This window comes from Lepidochelys olivacea, assembly GCF_965140295.1.
Source record: "Lepidochelys olivacea isolate rLepOli2 genome assembly, chromosome: 10".
In the NCBI taxonomy this organism is placed as follows: domain Eukaryota; kingdom Metazoa; phylum Chordata; order Testudines; family Cheloniidae; genus Lepidochelys; species Lepidochelys olivacea.
In genome coordinates this window covers 37902187-37924677 of record NC_140420.1, presented here as the reverse complement: position 1 = coordinate 37924677, position 22491 = coordinate 37902187, and the positions used below count along the sequence as shown (strand labels likewise).

General features: G+C 44.9%; 1 protein-coding gene across 1 annotated transcript; it reads right to left on the bottom strand.

The window, feature by feature from the left end:
- Nucleotides 1-827: 827 nt before the first annotated feature.
- Nucleotides 828-21936, bottom strand: ATP6V0C (ATPase H+ transporting V0 subunit c). The gene is made up of 3 exons (XM_084641691.1): nt 21629-21936; nt 3352-3535; nt 828-1662 (listed from the first exon to the last, which is right to left on the bottom strand). The coding sequence occupies exons 1-3, from the start codon at nt 21702-21704 to the stop codon at nt 1458-1460; spliced, it is 465 nt and encodes a 154-aa protein (XP_084497817.1). The 5' UTR covers nt 21705-21936; the 3' UTR covers nt 828-1457.
- Nucleotides 21937-22491: the final 555 nt, after the last annotated feature.

The window sequence follows — 22491 nt, the reverse complement described above, 5'->3', positions numbered from 1 at the left end:
ACGTAGCCCAGTACTCAATGCCTGGTGCCCCAGAGGGAATGAACAGAACAGGCGATCAGCAGCACAGATGGGCAAGCCATTCCTGCCACCCCCACAGAAGCAGTATTAAAAACTCTGAAGTGTACATGCAGCATTAGCCTGATCAGTAAGCTACCTGGTGATATTTCTACCTAGCAGGGAGTGAACCATGGATAGTCTGCTTAAGGGATATTGTCTCTCTCTTTAAATGTGTTTTGAGAGCACTCAAACACAGACAATTTTGTTCTCTTGGCATGTACTGTTTTATTATCCATTTTTATGTTCAGGTTTACAGCAAAGAAGCTGCATTTAAGTAGCTTGCACACTGGGAAAGTAGAGGGATGATGCATCAATTAAGTATTGCTAGTCCTGCACCCTTTCCATTGCAGTTGCACCAAGTACCAATGAAGCTAACAGGAGCACTGTGATAACTGGGTCTTCAGCACACTTAACATCCTGTTAACTCTGACTTAATATGCAGCAGGCTGGAAGGACTGAGTGCATGAAGCATTGCTCTAGCCCAGTGCTTTCAGAGTGCCCAGCCAGTGTAAAGTAGGTCTCTGGCTTAGGTAAGAGCTCATTATCCTTGGTAAGGGGACATATTGCTTTTTTCATGTACAGGCTATATTTGATGCACTGCAGTATGAACTCTTCCATTACTATATGCTCAACTGTATTGGAATCCTGCCTGCTCCCATGATTCAGACAGTATGTATGTGTGGGTTGGGGGTGTCTAGGAGGTGGAGTGCGATACCACTTATTAGCCACTGTTTCACATGATTTAAAATAAACCACAAGATCTGCTACAGTAGGGTAGTGGAGGAAGTTTTATTTGGAAACATTGTATAACTGCAAAACCCAACACTGGGTGCACGACTGATGCTGGAGCATAAATTTTACTACTGGAAACATGGGAGTGTTGGACATTTGCTGTATAAGTAAAAACAAACAATTCTCACACTCCAATACCAGGACACAACAGTAATCTTTAGCATCAAGTTACATCCAAGAAATTCTCTGCACTTACAATTAACCCCACAGTGTAATAATCTACCTATATATGATTAATATATATAGCATGGGAAATTGAAAATTCTTGCTCCATAATGCATGAACATGTCAAGTCTTTTATAAATAAACATCCAGTGAAGAGAAAAAAATTACATTTCTAGTTCCTATTTATACATACTCTAATGGCAAATGGGTGGAAAGTTGAACATAGGTCATGCCAAGCCTGAAGCAGGCTTGGGACAGCCCATCCAGTTTAATATTGAATTACACACAGGACAGACAAGTCACTAACATACATTGCGCATTTACAAGAGATCCACTACCAAATTAAGACAACTGTACACATTGTTGAGACCATTTTCATTCTGGAGCTTTTGTTTTAAATGTGATTTTGTTTGTTTAATTCTTTACATCATACTCTGTGGTGTTTACTTTGTGGAAAGGATCAGGGCAACAATGAGGCCATAGAGACCCAAGACTTCAGCGAAGATCAAGATCAGGATCATTCCCACGAATAACCTGGGCTGCTGTGCTGTCCCCCGTACGCCTGCATCACCCACAATGCCAATGGCAAAGCCAGCAGCCAGACCACTGAGGCCCACACTCAAGCCAGCACCCAGTTGAAGGAAGCTCCTGCAGATCAAGGATGAGACAATTAGTGGTGAATGATAGATCTCAAGTTCAAGGGCTGGGTCAAAAAGGTAACTGCCATTTTTCTGTAGAAACAGCACTTCCATCACCACTTTTGAAGGGGGAACCACATCCTCCTAAAGGGACAGATATTCCCTCACAATCTCAGCAGGGAACTTCCCAACTGTACACCTAGCTTTATCTCCCACTACACATGTGGTGTAGTCTTGGAAGACGACTGATGTTGAACAGAGTTGGGAATCTCATGTTCTCAGGGTCAGCAAATGCAGACACCTGACAGGACATCAAGCCCATATACTATCTGGAAGCATGCTTCTGAAAGAGCATTAGTAATTTAGTAGGAAGCAATTCCAAACACTGGCAGCACATGAAGCTATGTAAGAATCAAACGGTTCATTAAACATTCAAGACTCTGGCAACTATAGCTTTGCATAGGTTTTCTAGGCAGTTAATCATTAATGTGTACAGTAAGGAGTCATTCTGGTATTAAGTTCTATCCCAATAGAAGTGTTTGCCATACTGTGCTGCACAGCTACAACTTTTGCTCCAAGTTGTTTTAATTCCATTTGTCAGGACACCTGGAGTGCCAGCTTCCTCCCAAGAATAAAGGTAGAGCATAATTTCACTTTCTACTGCTGATGGACAGCATTGCACAGTAACTCCTGCATTGTGATGTAGTCCTATTTCTAGAATCAAGGGGTTTAACAGTATCACACTGGACAGTTGAGGAGTGCCAGTCCCTCATTAACTTGCATAGAGATTGTTTAAGCACTCTTAGTTTTGGAAAAAAATTCCAAATCTGTTAGGGCAGAAGAGTTGCCACTTGAAAGGGAGTTGGCAATAAGGACTGCCTTAATTTCAGTATCTGAAGATCCTTCTGCTTCTGTTACCCAGTTAGGATTAAGGCAGATTTTAGTGGTCCTCAATAGGACAGACTTTAGAAAGTTACAGAATTACAGGTGTTACTGCCTTATTAGGGTAGTTTCAGCTTGTCTCAGGAAGCACGGAAGGGATTGGATTTCAGACTGCTCCAGGTGCAAAAAGGCAACTGTTGAGACATTAGCATAGCTAAAGGATTAATTTACCGGCATGCTCTGAAATAAGCACTAAGTTGAATTATTCACAAACACCTCCCTGGTAACTCTGGTGCATACCAAAGCTCACAAATTGTGTATTTGACCAGCCTAATTAAGTTAGCACACCTTGTAAGTGTCTTTAAATAGTCTTTGTTTAATCAGGAGCTGTACCATAAACAGGGACTGTTTGTAAAGTTCTTCTCACTGGCTGATGACCCCTTTCTTGAATTGCTTATGGGCCATAGTGGGACAACTTTAAATGCCAGTTTACAGTAATATATGAAGGGAAACAGAATGGCAAGGTTAGACAACCATGTACTGAAGCTCTCCATTTTGCATGATGTACTGAGTTCCTATAGGACAGTGGAAAGTGGATCGGAACTTTGGACCAGATTGTTACAGGATTACAAGCTATTCTATAGCTATAAAATGCTCGAAGTACTTTACTGCCCTTATCACCACAGATTCCAAGTACTCCATAATAAGAGGCTTCTCTGCAGTAGTGTTTAAGTGATATCTAGTCATTTGACAAGGGTCAAGAGTTTCAGGTTAACGCTCCCAAACACTGCTATTGACAGGTATAGCAAAAACTTACTTGAATAGTGTGATGCCAGGTGCAAGGGAGTTGGCAATAAGGACTGCCACTACCAGGCCATAGATAGCTATAATACCAGCCATGACAACAGGGATGATTGACTTCATGATCAGTTCAGGCCTCATGACAGACATGGCTGCAATACCTGTGCCACTCTTTGCTGTTCCATAAGCAGCTCCCAAGGCTGGAAAAGAGGAAAACAATGTTAATGGTATCCCTACAATACCATATACACTTATGAGAGCAGAGTTTTCTAGGCTATTGTACCCTATTAAGTTAGCATAGGGCTTTGCTAGTAGGTAGGTAAACTGGCACCAGCCTCAGCAAATATTTCCCTCATCTCTCATTTGGTGGGGGAATGCTGAAGTAGGAATGACTTGCCCAAGGTAACATTAAGATTAAACTTCTTCCAAGTTGAGCCTGTTCCGCCCATCACACACTGTAGCTAGGCTAGGAGGCTAGTTAGCCTGATGTCCCAAGAATGTGCTATGTTATCTGGAAACTGCTATTTCCTACATTTAAGATGGTCTAGTTACAGGGCACTGGCACAAACATGGGCATCAGTGTTCTGTTCCCTTTGATTTACGGTTTAATCTAGCACCTCTAGAATTAGGACATCACCATGCCCAGGTTTGAATCTGAATGTCTCCTCCACAATGCATTTAGTCAGGCTACCAGCTTTCACCCCAAGCAATGACAGTGAAGTAAGTCTCCCAGCAACTACAACTGAGCCGATGTTGAATTACCAAGCAGCAGTATGGTCACTGTAACCTGATGGTTAAACAGGTTTGGATGAGGTTTCAGTAGAAGGGCATTAGGAAGCAGTTACAGGGTGGTACACATGTATTATAATTACTTAAGTGTGTCTAGGAAGGCATTTAAGATTAATGCCAGAGGCATACAAAATAAGTATCTGATGTAGCTTTACAGCTTGAAAACTTTGTAGACACCCTTCCTCTTCAGGATTTTGGACTGCCAGATCATATTTCTCCTTTACAGAGGAATAGCCTTCAGGTGTTTCCACAGTGCATACAACTGAAGAATCCAACTCGCACTGAATCTAGCTGCAGGAAAGTTAACTTAGCTAATTCACATTAGACTATTGCACTCCATTTTAAAACTTGCCCAAGTATGATGATCTGGCTCTCCGCTAAGGGGAAGCCTACTGCAGGTCAGGGTATTATCTGCATTTCCCCATAGGCGTGTTCAGAGAACGCCACTACAAGTGTTTACACAGGCTGGGCCAACTGAAGCACAGTTCTGCTTACAAGTAAGGATTTTTATGGTTTCCTCTTGAAGTACGGAACTGTTATAGAGCAAATGTCTGCAAGAGGAGGTTATTTGTACAGAGGCTTGTAGGAATCCCATGCTGTTTACAAATCAGAAGAACCAGTTGCTGTCTAGTAACTGTTCATTATTTAAATTTTCTGATTCAGGTTGCCTTACATCTCTTCCTTGTCAGATGCTGACAGCTGTTGGTTCTTTTACTGCTGTTCTGTTAAGTGCAAATAGTTATTCAAAAAGATAACTCACAGGGTAATAAGATGCAAATGTGGGACATCATCCTGGTATTCACTTAGTGCCTTGGTAAGTCCATGATTCTGGGTTAGGCCTCCCCACACGCCAGCCACCTTTCAATGGCTTCTTTTGTTGACTCTGACAAACCAACCTAGGAGCTTCTCAGGACATTGTGATCTCAGTACTACAGAGCTTCTGAATAAAGGACTTCAAAGCACTTTTCTACTTTTAGAGAGCTGGTACTTTAGTGAAATTCTTCAGGCTTCAGTGTAGAGGCAGGCTTAGGCAACAGCTATGCTTTAGAGAGTGGTTCAATACTTCCAGAAGGCCAATGACTTGTTACATCTTTGTCATTAGAAGTTCTACTTTATTTTTTTATAATATAATTTCTTACAAGTTACAGAAAGGTCAACCGAAGCCTTGGGCTGAATTTATCATGGTAAATTGAGGTATACATGTTGACAAAGGAGTGGTCTTGTTAAAGAACTAGTTTGGAAGAGTCCATGTAGTCTACAGTAATTTGGTTCATACCAACTTTTACAGTCTGTAAGGCATAACCTATAACTTTAAACAATGCCAAGTTTAATTATGTAACATCCAAAAGGAATTGGCCCAACAGTCTAAGTTTGTGCCTTCTACCAGCAAACTCAGGAAGATACTATAGTCCATAAGGGCTGGATACCAAGCTGAAGGCTGGTTAGGAAAACACCAAGCAACTAGATATTATGAACTTGTTCAGCTTTTGCTTCCAAATTCCCCATCACTGCATTTGATGTTCCTGTTTAGCAAGCATCTATACTCCTAGAAGTGCTACCTCTAGATAGCTGTTCTGGGCAGGCTATAAGATGAACTTAGAGTCTTGCTGGGCATTGAGTCCAAGATTTATATACGGTCCTAAAAAAAAAAAATATGCTCTAGGAATTTTGGGGAAGTTCTGTGGCCTGCATTATAAAGCTTGGGACCATTATGATCTTGTAACAGAAGTGGGCAAACTATGGCCTGTGGGCCACATGTGGCCCACAGGACTGTCCTGCTCGGCCCCTGAGCCCCTGGCCCAGGAGGTGAGCCCCTGGCCCCTCCCTTGCAGCCACACCACTGTGCAGGGAGCACTCTGGGCAGCAGGGCTGTGCGCTCATGCAGGGCAGCACGTCTGGCTCTGGCGTGGCTCCCAGACATGCTGCTCTGAGTGGCATGGTAAGGGGGATTGGATAGGGGTGGGGTCCCAGTCAGGGGATAGCAAGTGGGGACCAGGCTGTTTGGGGAGGCACAGCCTTCCCTACCTGGCCCTCCATACAGTTTCACCCCAATTTGGCCCTTGAGCCAAGAAGTTTGCCCACCCCTATCCTATAAGTCTAACTGGCCTTTGAATCTATGATTGTTGGTCCCCGACAGACCCAGACAGCTTCCACTTCTTGCATAAAATACAAATGTTAAGAAGTCAGCAATATTGTAACCATTTCACTTATCAGACCTCAGACATGTAAATTCTGACCTTCCCCCACCGAGGCATAGTTGTAATAGGTTTTTGCTTCAGACTTCAAACCATAGTTACTCCACTAGATTTTTAGTTGGCTTAGGATACAATCTGAGAGCCTTAAAAATGAAGGTATTTCTAGAACCATGCTGTGTTATGATTTTAGGATACATTCTGCCCGCAATGAAAATACTTTGGCCTAGCTATTTTGCAGGAAAACAGAAGGAAGAGAAGCACTGACAGGGAGTCAAAGGTTTCTGTAGTTTCAACCTGCTAACAAGATCAGTTTCCCACATGCCATAATCTTGTAATCACAGAAGCACTAAAGAATCCTCTCATGAGATTATTTAAGCATGCTATTGTTTGAAGTTGTGCTTTTGGAAAGCATGTTTTAGTTATACGGACATGAACTAGTCAGTTTCTTGCTCCTGTAGTTATTAGGTGGAGATAAAGGGTTTAGATTTAGTCAGCCCTTAGTTGGTAGTAGGAAAATTCTACACTGGTAGGATGTAGTAAGCTACAAGTGTTTAGTTTAGTGTATTCAAAACTGGATTCTGATTTTGGCAAGCCTCAGGAGATGGCACAACTTTCTGCTGAGACTGAGAACGTAAGAACAATGATATTGGGTCAAATCAATAGTCCAGCTAGCCCCAGTATCTGGACAGTGGCCAGTGCCAGGTGCTTCAGAGAGAGTGAACAGAACAAGGCAGTTATCAAGTGATCCATCCCCTAGTCTTAGCTTCTGGACACCAGAGGTTGAGACATGTAGAGCGTAGGATTGTGTCCCTGAGCATCTTGGCTAATAGCCACTGACACATCCTCCATAGACTTAGGATTATAAAAAAACCTAGTTACATTTTTTGCCTTCACAACATCCCCTGGCAATGAGCTCCACAAGTTGACTGCATTGGTTGAAGTACTTCCTTACATTTGTTTTAAGCCTCCTGTTTATTAACCTCAATGGGTGACCTGATTTTTGTATCATGTGAAAGGGTAAATGTTTCTCCAATTTGTTTTCCCACACACCATTTGAGATTATAGATATCATTCCCCCCTTAATCAATTTTCTAAGGGGAACAGTTCTAGTCTTTTTAATCCCTCCTTGTACAAAAGACTTCTATAACCCTAATCATTTGTTGCTCTTCTCTGCACCTTTTGCAATTCTAATATATCTTGAGATTCGAGCATGCCATTCTGGTTGCCCTATTCAGTGTGGGTATACCGTGGATTTATATAGTAGCATAATGATTGTCTTATCTATCCCTTTCCTAGTGGTTCCTAGGATTGTAGTAGCTGTCAAAGCTATCACCTGCAAGCTTTGTTTACCCCCTTAAGATCACTGTTTAATCTTATCCAGATCTATGATTACGTTGAAAAGTACAGGTCCCAGTACAGCTCCTTGGACAACCCTCTTTTGCTCTCCATTGTGAAAATGGAGCATTTATTCCTACCCTTTGTTTCCTGTCTCTTAACCAGTTACTGAGCTATGAGCCCTTCTTTCTTATTCCATGACAGCTTACTTTGCTTAAGAATGTTTGATGGGGATCTAAGTACTACAACTGGATCAAAGCTTGCCGAGACCCTCAAAGAATTCCAATAGATTGAGGCATGATTTCCTTTCACAAAAGTCATGTTGACTCTCCAACATGTTGTGTTCATATATGTCTGATAATGCTGTTTCTTACTAGAGTTTCAACCAGTCTCCCTGGTACTAGAGTTAGACTTAGTCTAATTGCCAGGCTTGCCTCTGCAGCCTTTTCAAACACAAACACACAGCAATATATTAGCTAGCCTCCAGTCATCTGGAATAGAAGCTGATTTAAGTGACAGATTACATACCCCAGTTAGTAATTCTGCAGTTTCATATTTGAGTTCCTTCAGAACTCTTGGGGGAATTCCACCGGGTCCTAACACCCCTTTATATGGGATGGCAGAAAAGGAATACAAAGGTTGTGCAGATATGCTCATTTGACTGGCAAGCTAGACTTTCCACTGAGTTTCTCAGACATTGTGTAGCTTAAGAATGTGCTGATCTTGTAAAAGTCCAATTATGTTTTCTGCAATGCAGTGCACCAATTCCAGCAGGAAGGCAAAAGTACAGCTTATTCTGGAAAGGAGAAGTTTGGCAGCTCTTAGCTGATTTGTGATCTAAGTTTACTTTGTCTCACTTTTTTACAATTTGAGTATCATGTCAGAGTGGTCCACCTTTCTGTATGCTGAAAGAATCTGTATGCAAGAGAAACATCCTGGACAGCTTCCAAGTCACTCCGCATCAGCTCAACTGATTCAGAAACAACTAGGACAATTAATTTTTTTGGGGCAGCCAACAAGTGCTTGGACTGCAAGCCAGGGTCAAAGTTTGTCTAACCAGTCATGTCTTTGAACGATTCTGGAGTGGGTCAAAGCTAATCCAGAATACAGAACACAAGTGACCAGATTTAGTATGTAAACCAGACCCACCACAAGATACTGCCAGTGGTAATACATTACAGAAGTAAAACTGTACCTGCCACTTGCAAGCCTATGCTTTAATGCTGGAGGACACAAGTTGCCCAAATATCACTCAGTGTACAGCAGCTGTTTCATGGTGATTAGATCATTGATTTACAACTGCTTAAAAGTGCTTTTTGCAGGCAGACTGACCACCAGGCCTTCACTGGGACAGATTAATGAAATCTGGGGCCCTAGACCTACCAAGAGTCAACTGGTAGCAAAGATATTTTAGAGGTGAGATGCACAGGCACTGACTTTCCAATGCACTGGAGGGTGTGTGACCCCTGGCTCTACCCACACTTCAACCCTTCCCCCAAGGCCCCACTCTTCCCGCCCCCTCCACGTCCCTGCTCCACCCCCTGAGCCTCCTGCATGCCACAAAACAGCTGATCATGGCAGGCAGGTGTGGAGCCAGAGGGGGAGGTGCTGATCTGTGGGGCCTGCCAGTGGGTGCACAGCACCCATCATTTTTTCTCTGTGGGTGCTCCAGCCCCAGAGCACCCATGGAGTCTGTGCCTATGGTGAGATGCAATATTGAAGTTTTTCCCCTCCTACCCATTTGAGATGGAATAACTTCTACCTACACTAGGTATTTCACTGCTTGGTCTGGAGGTAAGAGCCATTAGAGAGAAAGTCTGTATTTTAAAATAATCAGATAAACTGTTTCCTGCAGCTGTTTGCAACCCCAGAGTGTTGAACCTAGAAGTGAAAGTAATTACTGTAAACTGTACCTTGTCTTACAGGCACATGACTAGGATTAGGTTTAGAGGAATGGTCAGTTTTCTAGTTCCTTTTTCCACACCCTCCTCCTCCAGTCTTCCCAGGAGATTAAAATATGAACTCTTCCTGAAACCGAAAGGAGTTCCTCCTATTGCTGTATGGTAAGTGCATAAAATAGGGGAAGCAAGAACTATATAAAAAGTTATAAAAACAGAAAAATCTTTCTAACAGTGTTAAGTAGAAGATAACATTTTTGGGGGGGGGAGCAGTGTTTAATCAGTCTGGCCTGGAGAGACTTTTTGCATCTTCTACAGGAAAGCAGTACTGTAGCTTCTGGGAGGGAGGAAGAATTCACAGTGGACAGCCAAATATGCCTTTCTGGTCCTACAAGTCTGAGGATCTATTTAAAACATTTCCATATTTGATCAGTTTAGCAATGTTTTTCTTCTGGAAGCTAGTTTTGCAAAACAACTTTGTCAACTGCTTAGTTCAGTTCTCATAGCTAACTCATCAGTTGCTGCAGACTTTTTACAGGGCTAAAACTTCAGGGAAGGGTTGGGCAAAACCAGGGTTCTAAAGCAGAACAAGGTAAGTAACAAAGCCACACTGCATTATCCACAATGTGGACACTGGTCAGAGGAATACGGAGAAGTAGAAAGATGTTAGGGTAAAGATTAGAGATACTCAAAATCTAGGGCCCTAGGCATGGCCATGAAGTCATGCAAATCTCAAAATTTTAGCTTTCATTTAATAGCCTTCCAATCTTTGCAGTGAGACTTAATTGATGCAGCAGTGTTTGCAGAGGTCTGCAGATTGATGGAGATGATAGCACTGAAGGAGTGGGGGAGACTAGTACTTCCTTTCCATTGAGATGGATGGGGATCTGTCCCTGCCAATGCCATCCTGGCAGGACTGTGTGGCAGCTGGAGTGCAGAAGGTCCAGCCCACCTCAACACCCTAGCTCTAGAGGGGGTATTTGGGACACCCCTGCTGCTACCCTTACTTCTGGTGAGGGATGCCCTGTTGCCATCTTTGCTGCTCCTGATGAAAAGTGGTCCCATACTACTGTCCTTGCATCTTTGGAAGAATCCTCTGCCAGTCCAAATGGGCATGGCTATCCCATGAGACAGCCTTACCCTATCTCTGCGCCATGCTGTAGCAGGCCTAGGGCCAGATTGCCCTAATGATGAATATGCAAGAAGGCTATTCTTGAGTTTGATATTAGAAATTCGGGTCCTGGCTACATTGGAAGATGATTTCACAAATTCAAGTCAACAACTTGGAATGATTCCAGCAATTGGGGGGGGGGGGGGGTGGTGGAGGAGGAGGAAGGTATTTTTAGTCCGACTTTACAACTTCTGTGACTAGTTAAGAAAAGAAAGCTTCTCAAAAACTTCTGATCCATTACCACTTAAGATCACACAAACATCCCTCTATCTTCAACACTAGGGAAAGTTGCACTTAGGTCTTTTTCAGTCTGTTTAAGCCCTTGATGTGTAACAAGGGCTGATAGTAAGGTTTCTTTGCAAGAAACCTTAAGTCTGAATCCATATTTATAGCCAGGAAAGTCCTGGCTTAGTTTCACAGACAAGATTAATCCAATATTTAAAAACGATTTCAAGTGATTAAGGGATCTCACTGTGGCTATTACAAGTGCTGTATACTTTTGGGTGGATGAGATACTCAGCTAGGTAGTCGGCTGAGGACCATAGACTGCAGATGGCCACTCTGACTTGAACAAGTATTCACAGCAAGACCATACTGAAAGCATAAGCAGTATGAAGTGGAATGATTATCTCTGCATTAAGGTTGTACAAACAACCTTAACTAGTTTAAGTTTGAATTGCAGAACTTTGCAGTACTGTTAAAAGATCAGAAGACATTTGATTCTTCACTAACCACGCAAGTTAGGTCACTATAATGCTGTGTTAATGCCACATGAAGTTTGAATCTAGCCTGAGACTTGAGTCTTTTCACCTGTTCTGCTGAAGACTTCAGTGAATTTATACAGGTAGCCTCTATTGATCTGTGGAAGAGGTTCAATTTTGTAGTGTGAGAAGTAGTCAGTACAGACCACCTGGAAGCATAAGAGACTGAACACCCTGAAGTTCAGCAAGGATGCTCAGACTGAAGATTAGGAGCCAGTCACCACAAATTCTAATTACATAGCCAGACCAGCCATCCCAAACACATTCTACTCACTTGTTCAATTAAGCAACCATTTTGAGAGTTTTAGGTAAAGATATCTAAAGAGACTTAACTTTCAAGATTTCAGGACTCTGACCCCAAAATGCTCCAAGTTTGAAGTGAATTGAAGAGCAATTTCATGGCAGGCAGCCATTGAGAAGTTTTATATTAGATGATCTTATTTAAAAGCTGAAGTCCAGGTTAATGGGTAAATAGGCTACAAACGCTGCAGAGCTATAGTAGCAATGCCATCATTCTCAGAGCTGCAGTTTCTCTCTTCAGTCAGGCTGACTACTCTCCTGGACAGATTATGGATAGCAACTCAACTTGCAGTGTATAAACATGTGATCAGACTTTGCTACATTAATATCTAATTACGATACTACACAGTTTACTTCTGCTCACCACTAGTCAAGTCTCAAGTGCCTCATTTAATCAGATTAGAAGAAATCCTCATTTCTTTACACATTCTAAAGAAATCTTGAGTGTTTGCAAGAGCAGTGCTAATTAAGATTTCCTCCAAAATAGCTTGTTGAAGGCAAGCGCATGCTTATGTTCTTTGATGAAGAGTTTTCATCAGGACTCTGGAATGAAAGCTACATATGGAACTCAACTGAGGCAAACTTGGATTACAGTTTACATATTGAGACTTAGAGGGAAGGGATCCCACTTCAGATTTGGGTTGTTTTACATCATAAGTGGGTCTAGGAAAGAATTTGGCAGCCAAATGCCTGAATGCTTAGGACAGTATGTAGTCTGCCTGTAAGTAGGTAAGTCTTACAAGTGAAGACAAGGGAAATCAGATCACTGCATTTACTTAAAAAAAAAAAGTTTCTCAAATGTAGTATGAGTACAACATACTAGTTCTCCCTTGAAGTACTGAGGAAGAAGCAGCCATGTTATTTCTAACTAAGGCTACATTTTAGTCACAGGTATTTTTAGTAAAAGTCATGGACAGGTCACAGGCAGTAAACAAATTCATGGCCCCATATCAGTCTGTAACTTTTACTAAAAACATTGTGACTTGGGGGCTGCCTGGAGACCCGGCAGGTGCTGGCAGCAGTGCATGGCCTGGGATCCCTGCTGGTGCTGGGGTGCACGGGTGGCAGTGCACAGCCCAGGGCCCCTGCTGGTGTTGGGGGTTGGTGGGGCTGGCAGGCTCCCTACCTAGCCCTGTGCTGCACCCATCCCCCCCCGCAGCAGCAGAGTTTGGGTGTGGGAGGGGGGAGAGGCAGTCTCTGGCAGTGCTTACCCGAGGGGCTCCCCAGAAGTGGTGACATCCCCCTCACTCAGCTCCTAGGCAGAGGTGTGGCCAGGCAGCTCTGTGCAATAGACTACCTCTGCCCGCAGGTACTGCCCCTGCAGCTCCCATTGGCTGCAGTTCTTGGCCAATGGGAGCTGTGGGGCAGTGCCCCGGACAAAGGCAGTGTGCAGAGCTGCCTGGCCATGCCTCCACCCAGCAGCTGAGTGAGGGGGATGTCATTGTTGCTGCTTCCAGGGAGTCTCCCAGGTAAGCACCACCCAGAGCCTGTCTCATCCCATCCTGTAACCCAGTCCCCTGACCCCTCCCACATACAAACTCTGCTGCTAGTGGGGGGGGGGGGGGAAGGTGGAACACGAGGGGACCTAAGACTGCCCCAGCAGTGGCCAGTGCAGAAGTCAGTCATGGAATCTGTGACATGAGTTAGAAGTAAGGCTGCAAGTTTGTCACTGAAGTCACAGTGAGCACTCAGTTTGTTTAAAGGCAGTCAAAGACTATCAGGTCAAGCATGATGTGTGAGCAATAGCGTGGGAGAGGTCCTCACTTACCACCCACTCCACCCTCATACACTCCTCTATCCAGTATTTCATCTGCTATTTCTAAGATGTTTGTTCTTAGGATAAAGTTACTGGGGTCTTTACTATGCAGCTATCCTGTAGCTACTTCTCCCCATCTGTGATTTAAGCAAGCATGCGCCAGATATAGTCCTACAGAAAAGTGCTTGGGCATATCCTTGCCTTGCTCTGGCTGTTGCCATTATCCTCTCCACTAAATGGAGTGGATAATGAACAAGACAGCAGCAGTTCTGTTCCAAAGCCAGGACATAAGCTAGTGTGGTAAGCCACAATGCCAAGTTGTTCTCTAACTGACTGACTTCAGTAAGTGTTAAAGTAAGACTAGTTGTGATCTTGCAGGATGTCAGGAATATGGCTAATTGCCAGGGATCAAGTAGGTTTAATATTTTTGATTACACATTCTAGTCACATTCCCTGGCACTGAATTAGACAAAGGGCCCTAAGATTTTGAAGCATACTTTGCCAGTTCTAGAGATTTAGAGCAGCAGACAAGTCATCTTGGGTCTGCATTTAGAGTGCTTAAGTAATGTTTGGTAATAAGGGTTTGTACTATGCTATGCACATGGAACTCTTTCCAGCAACTGAGTATGTATAGCTGAGTTATCCTAATGACAGTTCTGCCAACAAAGGATGTGCTCCTGGAGGATTTTACAAGCTTCTGTACAGAAGTATTTCAGGAGATACCAGGCAGGTGCCCAATAGTTCTTTACTCTCAGAGAACTGCACCATTCTTAGATATGCTAAATATAAGCTAGGCGGCCCTATTCTATAGTAAGGCTATTTACCTTATAAACAAAAAGGTTTGTAAGCAACTAGAAGTATTAAGCAACATGATCAAGTCAAGAACAGTCATGCCAAGCCACCCTGATTTCCTTTGACAGGGTACTAGAAGGCAGTGAATAGGGAAGCTGTAGATGCGATACTGATTTTATTAAAGCTTTCACAGTCCCTCATGACAGTCTCAATGTAACTAGGGAAGTATAGTCTAGAAAGATGAAGTTACTATAGGGAAGTTGCAAAACCATACTCAAATGATAGCAAACTATTGATATATAACAGGGCGGTGGGCGGGGAGGGGGTATACCAAGTGCAGTCCTGCAGAGGTCTGTCTGGGATCCACTATATTCAATAGTCATTAATGACTTGGATAATGGAGTGGAGAGCATGCGTATAAAAATCTGAAGAGGACACTGAGCTTGGAGAGGTTATCATCACTTTGGGGAATAAAATTAGAATTCCAAGTGACCTTGACAAGTCAGAGAATCAGACTGAAATCAACAAGATGAAATTCAATAAAAGCAAGTGGCAAAGTACTACACTTAGAAAAAATAAATAAATACACAAATACAAAATGGGGGATAACTGCGTAGCATGAAATACTGCAGAACCAGATCTGGGGTTTATGGTGGACTCATTCAACTTGTGATGCACTTGTATAAGAGGCTATATCATTCTAGGATTTATTAACCCGAGTGGCATATTAAGACATGGAAAGTAACTGTCCTGTTCTACTGAGCACTACAAAGGCCTCAGCTAGAATAGTGCGTCCAGTTCCGGGTGTCCACATTTTTCTTGAAGCACAGCAAACTGGAGACATCCCAGAGAAGAACTACAAAAATTAGAGAAGATTTAGAAAAAACTCTAATTTGTAAAGGAAGCTTAAAAACTAGCTATGTTTTGTCTCAAGAAAACTGGGGGGGGGGGGAGAAGTAATGATCAGATAAGTCTTCCATATGTTAATTGATGTCAAAGAGGACAGTGATAAATTGTTCCCTGTGTCCACTGAAGGTAGAAGTAGTAATTAGCTTAGTCTGCAACAAGGGAGATTTTGGTTAAATATTAGGAAAAAAATTTCTAATTACAAGGATAGTTGTGGAATCCCTATCATTGGAGGTTTTTAACCAGATGGTTACGCAAACTGTTGGGGATGCTCTAGCTTTACCTGGTCATACTTCAGTGCAGGGGACTGAACTAAATGACCTCTTGGTCTCTTTCAGCCCTACATTTCTAGGATTCTATGTTGGTGGCAATACTAACTAAAGGCAAGTTCTAATGTGAGCGAGGAAAAATAAAAAACCTAGCCAGGCAGATTCATTGAAATTTACCTATTAAGTGTGATGAAAAAATTCCAAGGCAGTCCATAGGTGCTGTGAATTGACAGTAGTGAAAACCTGTTAGGCAGAGAAATTCTGTAAATGGGCCCTTGTTTGATATAAGTTTTGCAGCAATGATAAAAACGAACCATGTGCACAAGACTAGGCATCTGCTATTTCTGAGATACTAAAGTAGTATTTCCATCATCAAAAATCTTCCATCTGCTTGCAGCCTAGCAAAAGCATGATCCTGTTTCTAGGACAAATTCAAGAGATTAAGTGAAACTTCATATAGGATTATGGCTTTAAATGATTATCAGGGTTGAAAGTGTTTGAGACTCCTAATAACCCTTAACACAGCAACCCTCCATTGTGAAGTCTCCACTGATGAAAATGCAGAAGCAGACCACTTGGTCTTGATACCATGCCTCTATTTCCTTTTCCGATGTAAGGATGTGCTGTAGGAGTTAGAACACGGAAAGGATTATATAAAATTTGACCACTCAACAGCATCTGACATTTAGCCACCCACACATTTTACCCACTGGAAATAGCTTCCCCCCTCCATTTAAACCACAAGAAATGATTTAGGTCTGATCACTGAGTAAGCAGTCTGAAGATATTCAAATACATGAAGGTCACAGTAGCCTGTCAGATGCTGCTAGTGGCCACCACAGTTATAGCTGACCAAAACAAGCTCTGCTAGCTATTTACTATAATCAAAAGTCAGTGTTCAAACCCAAAACAAAAAGACTGTATGCAATACTGTTTCCACATCAAGCCTGCCAGGACAGAACAAGCCTTGAACAGGTTTGCTAAAAGACAGAAGTCTCTGAAATACAAGCCTCAGAAGAAACAGTACACAAGACTTATTTGAGTTAGAAATGTATGACTTAAAGAGTTGTGTAACATATCAAGTCTACTGCATTAATTGACACTGAGCTCAGATGTTCTTTATGCAGTCTTAAAGCCACTGCCTCCCTCCCCAGAGGGTCGGTAGCTTCTTGCCTCTAAAATCAGTTTATTTTGAAACAATTAACACTTAGGCAAGAAGCATTGGAACATACTGTAGTGCTACATACCAGTTAAAAGTGCTACATGACATTGCAGATTTTAATGCTACATTTAAGTCTGCATATTCAGTAACAGATCACATATGAATAAGATATTGCCTCATTTAGTTTACCCTGAATTGACAGCAATCTCAGCAAGACTCAGTTGATAAACCAGCAGTTCAGAAGCAAATATGGAACTAGAAAAGTCACTTTGAATTAGTGACAAACCTATTATAAGTCTGCATAAATGATTGCAGGTTTCCAGAGCCTAGTTTAGGATCGTTCCCTTAAGAGATTGGTAAACTTTTAACAGTAGTATTAATTAGTTAGCTTTAGGACTCATTCATATAAAAGCTTGGTCAGATGTAATAAAAATATTACTAGTTTTCAAAGCAAGTAATCCCTTTAATCTGTTGACAGGACTAGTTCACAGCCAGACAGTGCCTAGTACTCTCCCTCACTTCAGCTGTATATGCTCGCACATCAGGAACAGGTTTCAAGACCCAGTGATTATGTAAAAGTGAACAGCTCAATGCCACAATATCATCTTCCTGCAGTAGGTATCTAACCTTCAGAATACTAACATTGGGTATTAACAAGTTACTTGAAGGGTGTTGAGGCATATCTAGTGAACGGAAACTTAAAAGAGAAGCAATTAGAGCAGGGGTGGGCAAACTATGGCCTAGGGGCCGAATCCGGCCCCACCAGCTGTTTTATTCTAGCCCTCGAGCTCCCACTGGGGAGCGGGGGTCTGGGGCTTGCCCCCCTCCAGTGCTTCAGCCAGGGAACAGGGTCAGGGGCTGCACATGCATGCAAGCAGCTGCATGCTTGTCCCCCCCTCCCCCCACACACAGGGGGAGCATGCTGCTGTCCGATTGCATTTGTCAGGTTCCAAATGAGGTGTGTGCTTGACAGGTCAGTTTGTAACTGAGGTTCTACTGTACCACCGCTTGAGGGGGTGGATTTACTAGAGACACAGAACAAAGCCTTCCACCACTGAAGCACTTCAGCAGCATAGGAGCAGTTTTGAGTAGTTTTAGGGGCTCAATTCCTTCCAACTCAACAGAACCACCTACTCTTCCAAAATGGGTGTCAATGGTTTAAAGAGATGTGTCATTGGGTTTGGAAATGGAGCAGAAAGCTTGACTGGGTTTGGCTACCAAGCTGTTAAGACCACCACCTTCTGTTTATTCAAATTCTGTGAAATCCTCTTCACCCCACTTCAGCTTCTTTCCCAAGGAAAGATCACATGCCCATCATTTTCCTCCTCCAGCCTTATAAGCCATCCTCTGGCAGATGAGGGTTAGACAGCCATCTAGAGCTACATTATGCAGGAGTCTGTGTGCAGACTTCTTTCTCTATACCCAAGATTGCAGTACACTGGCTTGACATGACTGTCACTGCCGAGCCAGACAACAGTGTTAAAGATTTGGAGATGACCCACTGGCCTACCCTGCCCTGCAGCAGGCAACTTAAGTCTGTGCTCCAACACTGTCTCAGGAATGACTGAAGAGCAATGCCAACCATCTACATCAGTGGTCTCCAACCTTTTTACACCCAAGATCACCTTTTGAATTTAAGGGCAACCCAGGATCTACCCCACCCTTTCCCCACCCCACTCACTCCATCACTCGCTTTCCCTCACCCACACTGGGCTGAGGGCTCTGTGCTGGATCTGAGGGGTTTGCAGTGTGTCAAGGGCTCTGGAGTGAGCACGGGGCAGAGACGAGGGGTGCAAGCTCTGGGAGGGAGTTTGGGTGCAGGAGGGGGCAAGGAGCTGGTTTAGGGTGCTGGCTGTGGGAGGGCAGCACTTACCTCCTGCAGCTCCTGGTCGGTGGTGTAGTGTGGCTGCTGCTAAGGCAGGCTCCCTGCCTACCCTGGCCCCACACCGCTCCCAGAAGAGGCCACTGTAGCCCTGGGAAAGTGGGGCAGCACATGGCTCCGCACACTGCCCCTCTCTGCAAGCACCAACCCCACAGCTCCCATTGGGCACAGTGCCCCGTTCCTGGCCAATGGGAGCTGCGGGGTCGGTGATCGCAGAGAGGGGCAGAGGGAGACCCCTGCCCCCATCACTTCCCCAGGGCCATGCTGGCCACTTCCAGGAGTGGCATGGGGCCAGGGCAGGCAAGGAGCCGGTCTTAGCGGCAGCTCCACTGAGTCGCTGGAGAGTGTGATCGACTAGTTGATGACCACTGATCTGCATCATAACACTCTACTGCAGAGGATAACATCTATGTGCAGAAGCCCATGAAAGTAGCCAACAGGGGAAGCTAAAGGAAGTCTTCTCCTTAATTCAGGGGAGGTAATTATACCCATGAGCACTCAAAAAGGAGACCACCAATGAATTAATAAGGATTTTTCTGTCTACTGCTTGCAAGTGTAGGTCTGACACATTTTGGACTACTTCATACCAAAAGTTCTCCCATCCAGCAAGGCTAATCTTCCACAAGCCTACTGGTACAGCAGAGACCTAGGTGTTTAGCATCCAGATCATGTTGTAGTGTTGGTGACCAAATAAGGAATGAGTTGCTCAGTGTACATTGCAGAAGAGCTGTAACAGATACTTAAGCATTTTTTATTGATCTGAATTTAAATTCAGTTGTACAAAGTTGGGGCGTCAGAATTAAATGGCAGCACATGAAATTGAAAAGTTAAAGCTTTGGAACCATTAACAAATTGTCATCATGTGTCAAAATATACACAGTCAATATCCTTAAATTGAAGTGGTAAGTTGTCAAGCAGCATCTCACTTTGGACAAAATTCCATTGATTGAAACTTAGGCATTTGTGTACCCAGTGAAATTGATGTTGGGGGGGGAGGGATAGCTCAGTGGTTTGAGCATTGGCCTGCTAAACCCAGGGTTGAGAGTTCAGTCCTTGAGGGGGGCCATTTAGGGATCTGGGGCAAAAATTGGGGATTGGTCTTGCTTTGAGCAAGGGGTTGGACTAGATGGCCTCCTGAGGTCCCTTCCAACCCAGATATTCTATGTTTATTAAAATTTAACAAAAAAAATTATGCTTGGAAGGATTAGGTTATCTCCCATCTACAAATGTAAGTATAGAGAGGCTTACTAGTTTCTGCTTGTGTAATGATCTTCATTTTAAGAGAGGTTAATTCAGCTGCCTACTTAAGGAATATCTACATATATTTTGAACTAAGCAAGGATGACTTGTGTCTATTGTAAGCGTCAGACACTGGAGTAAAAAAATGGCTAGTCATAGTTAAAGTTGAAGTAGGTAATGTGATGGTTTACATACTATTTGGTCAGTGGCCTTTGCCATATTTACAGTTGTACTTAACAGAACTAAATCTGGACTTTTCAAACACAAGTCAGTATTGCGCCAATGTAATCCTCTGTGTATAGAGTACAATGTGACTGGGTGATTGTACAAGCATGTGAAGGATTCACTGCTTTGAGTTCAGTGGCTGCAGGTGACCAGAGTGGCTTCCTTTAGATTTTCCCATATATGAAGTGAAAGAAGGTTCCATCTGGCTTTTTATTCTACAAAATGAAGAAAGTTCCTAGAAAGTCAGTGTGACAGATTTACTTAATGCCATGATTAACAAATCTAATTCATTCGGACTAAAGACCACATATCCCAGAAGAACTTGTTGGTTAACCAAGGTTTACATTTACACGGACATTCAGAATTTGTCAAAGTTTAGTCTGTCAAGTACTAACAGCCAAAGTTAATCCATATCCAAAAGTGATCTTTAGGTTGGATGGAATTTAGTTACTTGTTAAAGCTAACCATAGCTTCATAAGCCTGAGACAACAATTACTAGTAGTCATATGGGCATCTACAACTGACTCTGTACCCACTAACAGCTCTGGGATCACTCACTAAGTCAGAAACTCACTCAAAATGGTCCTCTTTTCTTGGTATCCAGTGGGTTAGCTCATTAGTCAGATTTACAGTAAGTAGTAAATATTTGCCCTGGTCTTGTGAATTGAGATGGCAAGCTATTGTAGATCAGTCATTACATGCCCCCTCTTTGCAAGGCTTCCATTAGTCAGAAAGGTGGACACCTATTCAGCCATATGGAAACAGCCCCCTTCCCCATTCATAGCAGCATCGTCCTTACAACACATTTGCTAGGAAAAGCCCTCTTGGGAGAGCACCTGCACCAAGCGCCCTAGCTGGCTCAGGCCATCCGCATTAGGCTCTTTGCTAAGCACAGTTCTTCCTTACCAACCCCCACACCCTCCCTGCAGTCACGTGATCAGCCGGGGGCTCCTCCACCAGCTGAGAGTCTCCCCAGTGACGTCAGCCTCAGACCCTCAGCGTCTCGCCCTGGAGGCCCCTCCCTCCGGAACCTTCCGAGAGCCCACAGTAGCCCGGATGGAGCAGCTGGGCAGGATGGCGGCAGGAGGCGGAGAAAGCGAAGAGCTTCGACAAGGGGGGAGCCGCAGCAAGCCACGGGAACTGCAGGCTCGGCAGGGTCCGCCCCCGCAGTAACATCCCGAAAGCCCAGTGTACGGGCCACCCCCATACCCGGGGAGCGGCGTCCTGGTGCCTTGCGGTGGAGCCGCTCCTGCCTCCCCAGACATCTCAAGTGTCAGCTGCCCGGCGGGCGGCGCTGCCCAGCGGGCGGCGCGGCCAAGGAGCCCCAGCCTGGGGCGAGTCCCCCCTCCAGCCCCAAAGCACTGCCAAACAGCAAGCCCTCTGCCAGCACCCCCCGTCCAGCAGCTATCACTCCCCAGGTCCCGGGAACGCGAGCCTCCCCCACAGCCCATCGCGGGGTTAACAGAGCCTGCGCCCCCGCCCGAGGGCCGGAAAGAGCCCCCCACTCCCCCCAGGTAAGGGCGCAGGCACCGCGGGCATCACGCCCCCCGGCGAGGGAAAGCAACCATCGCCCCCAGACCGCCGAGGGCTCGGGAAGGAGCCGGGTGTCTCACCACTGAAGACCATGGCGGCGGAGGCGCCCATCACTGCGAAGAAGGAGGCGTACTCGGGAGCGCTGCCCTCGGACATGGCTGGGCGGTGCTGGGCCGCGGTCGGTACTTGCGCGCTGCGGGGAGCGGACGGTCTCCTTCTGCCTCGAGGCTCCGGCTCCTCCTGAGGCAGTGCTCAGCCACAAAACGGCGGAGACCGCGCTAGGACGGGGTCGGGGCGCAAGCCGATCTACGGGGGGGCAGCAGTGGTAGCGTGGGCGCTCGGCTGGGTCCTTACTGATATGCGCTGTCTGCGGACGCTGCGCTCTAAATACCCAACCTCCGCAGGACAAAATGGCGGTCGCCGACAGGTCACATGACCCGCCCGCCGGAGTTCCCTCCTTCCCCCGCCGCTCGGGGGTCGGACCACTCACAGCCAGGTGGGTTTCACGCCTCACTCATGAACATGCAAACGCCATTCCCCAGCCTACAACACCGTCAAGCACATCATCCCCCGTTACAAACCAAACAGGGTCCCAGCTGTCCGTCTCCAAGCGGCGTGAGGGGGGATCTGAATATCATCCTGCCCTTCTTCCGTGCGCAGATGGTTTAGTCCACTCCCTATACTTCGCTTCCTCCCGGCGCATCGGCCACAGCTGAGCGTGATTCAGCGCACATTAGCATATGGGGCGCGTCCAGCACAGCAGGCACCGCCCCTCTCCGAGCTGTGGGGAGATAAGGCCTGCATGAGTGGCCCGCGGAGCGGGGGCGTTTTTCTTGGGGTTCAGAGAGCGGGGGGAGGGTAATGATCTTCGTAGACCGAGGAAGTGCGTCGCACGGGGCAATTGCCTAGGCCAGCGCCCAGGATCCCCGGGTCTTGGGGACCC

What these genes read in the sequence shown, in the direction of transcription:
- ATP6V0C (XM_084641691.1), bottom strand. Translation starts at nt 21,704, where the DNA reads ATGTCCGAGGGCAGCGCTCCCGAGTACGCCTCCTTCTTCGCAGTGATG. An exon ending in CGCCGCCATGGTCTTCAGTG is followed by an intron (nt 3,536 to 21,628) that starts GTGAGACACCCG and finishes CCTCTTTTCCAG; the next exon opens with CCTTGGGAGCTGCTTATGGA. An exon ending in CCTGGCATCACACTATTCAA is followed by an intron (nt 1,663 to 3,351) that starts GTAAGTTTTTGC and finishes CTTGATCTGCAG; the next exon opens with GAGCTTCCTTCAACTGGGTG.